General features: G+C 28.3%; 1 protein-coding gene across 1 annotated transcript; it reads right to left on the reverse strand.

The window, feature by feature from the left end:
- Window positions 1-1,980: 1,980 nt before the first annotated feature.
- On the reverse strand, window positions 1,981-4,289 carry LOC123889919 (heat stress transcription factor A-2c-like). The gene is made up of 2 exons (XM_045939433.1): window positions 3,085-4,289; window positions 1,981-2,274 (listed from the first exon to the last, which is right to left on the reverse strand). Exons 1-2 carry the CDS (start codon window positions 3,412-3,414, stop codon window positions 2,218-2,220), a joined length of 387 nt encoding a protein of 128 aa, XP_045795389.1. The 5' UTR covers window positions 3,415-4,289; the 3' UTR covers window positions 1,981-2,217.
- Between the last annotated feature and the right edge of the window lie 602 nt (window positions 4,290-4,891).

Consider the following 4,891-nt stretch of genomic DNA (forward strand, 5'->3'; position numbering starts at 1 on the left):
ATGTTATAGGTCATGAGTTCGATGCTCATTGTAAACCAAAAAAAAAAATAATTTGTTTATTTAAAATAACATTACAAAACCAAAATAAAATTTCAGTACAAAAAATAAAAACAACTTGAAGTTCGATTAATTTGGTCGACTGACTTGGTAATTGGGCATGTATATTGGAATATAAATATATTTTCTTTTACGATATTGGAATATAAATATATAATAGTAACTTAATGCGGTTTTTGCGGTTATCCGCGGTTTTTGCGGTTTTTGCGGTTTGCGGTTTTGCGGTTTGCGGTTCAGTAAGAAAGCCATCCAAATACATCCAAACCAAATGCGGTTTTTGCGGTTTTCGGTTTGGTTTGGTTCGATTTGCGGTTTTACTTTTGGATTGGTTCGGATACGATCACCCCTACTAAAAACAAAAGAATTTTTTTTGTAGGGATGAAAACAAGTGATTTTATTTTACGGGGACGAAAATCAAAATTTACTATAAAAATAGGGACTGGAATTATATTTTATCCTTAATTAAATAAAATAATAAAATTAATTTATAATAACGGAGCGGAGCGGAATGAAATAGAATGAAATGGAATGGAACAAATAGTCCATTCCACTGTTTGGGTATTTTATAATGAAGCGGAATAAATTTTCCATTCCGTTGTTTGGAAAATTGACGGAATGGAATAAATTATAACTTTTTTATTCCATTTTTATCCTTGGTTAAAATATATTCTTCTATTAAATATTTTTCTTTCTAATATGTTGAATATTTAAAATGTATATAAAATATTCCTGCAATATTTTGTCATCTAAATTGTAGTTATAAAACATATCAATGTTTACTTACCAAAAAAAAAAAAAAATATCAATGTTTTACTTTTTTTTTGACAGATCAATGTTTCACTCTACTATATATTAAAATGGATTTCATAATATAAATATATTTTAGAAAGGAAACATTTTTATTTATTTTTTGAATAAAAGAAAGAAAATTATTTCGGATATAAATTTATACCTTTTAAATAAGTAGAACTAAAAAAAAACAATACAAGATTTTTTTAAATCAAAAACTCCTTTTTAGTATGATAATGGAAGCCATATAAATATCAACGTTTAGTGTTCGTTTGCTTTTTTGTTGAATTGTAAGTTTTTCCCGTGAAAGCAAATCAAAAGATAGCCACGCATAAGGTACGTTGAAGAATCAAAGAAGAACAAAGTTGTAAAGCTTCGGAGAAGAAGAAATATAATGAAGAACAGAGTTGTAAAGCTGAAAGAGAAAAATAAAATAAGAATAAAAAAGTAATATTAAAAATGTGATGTTCCATTCTATTGGATACCCTCCAAATTGGGAGGAATGAAAAATTGAAGGATTGAGTGGTATAGAATGAAATTGGTTCCATTGGGTTTCATTCCATTAGTTTTTTGCAAATCCAAACAATGAAATTTTATTATATACCTTCTCATTCTATTTCATTCCACCACATACCACCAATTCAAACATAGTCTTAGAGTTAAATATATGTGGTGATGGTGGGGCAATGTTGAAGACAACCCGTGTTCTGGGTTTTTCATTTCCCTTTTTTGGTTTCTAATGATTATTAACAAAATAATAATATCGATAATAAAATAAAAGTTTAAATATGTTTTTTTTTTATTTCTATAAAATGATGACTTTCTAAGTTTAATTCTTACTTAATTTTTAATATATTTTTAATCTATGAAAAATTATCATGCACTTAGTTTTGGTTTGGAGTACTATTAAATTAACTTGTATTTTGAAAAATTAATCCTTATTATATTTTTAGTCCTTGAAAAATTATTTTATAGTGATTAAAAATATAATAAAAATTAAATAAACACTAAACTTAAAAGGTTTATATTTTATTTGTCTTCAACATTGCCCCACCATCACCACATTCATTCTCAGTTTTTTTTTTTTTTTTTAAGCAGCAAAGAAAGTGATAAATATATTAATAAGCAGAGAAATGGGAGGAAAATGTAGAAGACGTACTCTACCCACATCGGGGAAAAAGTACATAGGAGTACTAAAACCTAAGAACAAAGCCAATAACAAGATCCGGCCAAAAGCTAGTTATTTCTATCCATTGCCGATAAAATCAAAGTTAAACTTTCAGCTTGGAAGACTTCTTTATTATCAATAGCCGGTAGAGTGCAATTAGTGAAGTCAGTGATTCAAAGTATGGCTATCTACAGCATCACAATCTACTCTTGGCCCTCATCTATTCTCAAATCCATTGAATCTTGGACCAGGAACTTTATCTGGAGTGGTGATATTAGTCAAAAGAAGTTAGTCACAGTAGCATGGAAAAAAGTTTGTGCACCTTATGAAGAAGGAGGGCTTGGATTGAGATCTCTTATTACTATCAATGAAGCTGCTAATTTGAAATTATGCTGGGATTTAATGAATTCTGTGGAGGACTGGGCATCTATTCTTAAAAATAGAGTGTTGAGAAATGGTAACAGAGTCCACTTCAAGATAGAACAAATATTTTATTTTTTTACTCAATAATACTATATTAAAAAATAAGTTAATTAATAGAAAGAAATATTATAAAGCAACTAAATAGTGAAAATATCTGCTGAGTTGAAAAGTTAAATATACACTCGAAACGTTTTATACAATAATTCAATTATTTTACTATAATTAGATAATAATCGTGTAAAATATCTTTTTTTTTCTTCTATCAATTAAGATTAACTAAACGTTTTTTTTTTGTCAAAATACTAAACATATTTTTTTATATATTTTTAATGCACTTTTTTTTAAAAGCTAAAATATTACTAAAAAACTTAAGCAAAATATAGAAGTAATGTAAAATGACCCAAACTTATTATATAATATAGTTGGAGTATTATGTTCAAACCCGACCCTGTATATTATATGCAATGTTCCTGCTAACTGAAATATACTAACAGGACAGTCAACTAATATTAATTAAGGTCAATATCACAACTTTTCTTGTGGGATTAAAGAAAATATGATATTGGTTGATTAATTGGGATAAATGTGTATCTATCTATACAATTGAAATCATAATCCTAATCTTAATCAAACAGAAGAATACTTACATAAGTGTTGAGTTGTCTAACAAAACTTGAGAAATTGTTGTGTTTGAAGTATCTAGGAAGAAGATCTCTTGAGAAAGCATTTGGATCCCAAACAACAAAGCTAGCACCATCTCTGTTCCATGAAACTATGTGACTTGTTGTGGGGTCCTCCACAACATCATAAGTCTTGGTTAGAAATGGTGGTGGTCCTACTTCATGTAGTCCCTCCATTGGCCGTGGAATAACAACCATTGATCCCTCATCACTTCCTCTTTCATATGTCGTCGACGCCGACGATGATGTTGCTTCAATTTCCAAATACTCTTCTTTCACCGGGTACAAATAGTTCATTTTATCACGATCAGGTTGCTCGAAAACAATAAAGAAAGTCGCAGCAGAAAATTAATTTTTGAGTGTTTTAAAAGAAGTTAAAATAGAGGGGGGGTTTAAAAGAAGTGAAAATGAGCTTATTAAGAGAAAGAGCTTGATTCAAAGAAGTTGAAAGAAAAAAAGTAAAAAAATGAAGCATTGAAAATTTGGGAATTTTTAGTGAAAGAAGAAATATGGAAACTAGTTAAGACAGTTGAATAAGAACTTGATGAGGTGTCTTACCTATATTTGAAGAAAGCTATAAGAGGAAGTGTTGTGAAGGTTTATATAGAAAGAGAGAGTGAACTATAGTGAGAAACATTAATATTAAAAAAATTGTATTATTAAGAACATTCTAGACATCTTGGAAGCAATATTGTGTTATTTTATTGATTAGTTGATTAATCCTTTCTATGAATAGCAAGTGGGTTCTTTGTTAAGAAAGTTCTGGAAGTTAAAGAGGAAGGAAATATTTGATATAATGGTGGGGAAACTATATATTATTGTTTGATTAAATTAATATTGTTTGTGGGGATTCACATGTTGGAGAGAGTGGTTTTGGTTGGCACACTGATTTTATAATACTTTGGATAGGATATGGTATTAGTATATGTATTGAAAGGGAAATTCAACTTGTTCCTTCAATTGAGTGGTAACACTTGTAAAAAGAGTCACTATATAATAATAATTGATTGGAATCAAATGAATGGAAATAGGATAAGCATGGAATTTATGGAAAGGCTTCTTTTTTTCAGAAGTAGAAGAATGAATGAATGAATGAAGAGTGAGCTTCTTGTTCTCTCATTTGGTTGGTGACTTTGGTGAAGGTAAACTATATTCTGCCACCAAAATCTAAGGAGAAAAATAAAACTTTTATTTAGTGCTAGTAGTATTTCCGTACGTGCGTATATCTTATGTGGCCTTGTCACATTTTTTTTGTTGATCAAATGGGACATATATAGATATTTTGGAATTTGGATGTAGTAATTTTTTCAACAATATAATTTTGAGTACTTTATGTATATAAAATAAAATCAATTGACTTTTATTTGTTATCTAAATAAATTATAATACTAGACAACATCAATAAAAAAACAAATTCCAAATAAAATTATTCTTTCAATTTGAAAGGTTAGACGTTCAAAAGAGTTAGTGACGCAATTTATTTTTCGTTTGTTTTTTATTCATGTGTAATTATCTTTTAAAATTAATGGTAAAAATAATTAAAGATGAAACAAAATTTGAAGTATAGAACTTAAAAGCTGAAGTTTGATTAAATTGTTTTTATTAGCCATATCTTTGAGAAGTGCGAAGTGTTGATTTTTCTAACTAAAAAAAAGATTTTCATGAAGATAGATTAAAGATTTGAAAGGCTCCTCTCACTTGTCTTAATATTTTTCATTTAGTTGATACTATGAGGGGTTTTTTCCTCATGCTTAGGAGTTTTAAGTGCTAGTTT

Source organism: Trifolium pratense, linkage group LG6, assembly GCF_020283565.1.
Source record: "Trifolium pratense cultivar HEN17-A07 linkage group LG6, ARS_RC_1.1, whole genome shotgun sequence".
Classification (NCBI taxonomy): Eukaryota; Viridiplantae; Streptophyta; class Magnoliopsida; order Fabales; family Fabaceae; genus Trifolium; species Trifolium pratense.

What these genes read in the sequence shown, in the direction of transcription:
- LOC123889919 (XM_045939433.1), bottom strand. Translation starts at nt 3,414, where the DNA reads ATGAACTATTTGTACCCGGTGAAAGAAGAGTATTTGGAAATTGAAGCA. An exon ending in TTAGACAACTCAACACTTAT is followed by an intron (nt 2,275 to 3,084) that starts GTAAGTATTCTT and finishes TCACCACTCCAG; the next exon opens with ATAAAGTTCCTGGTCCAAGA.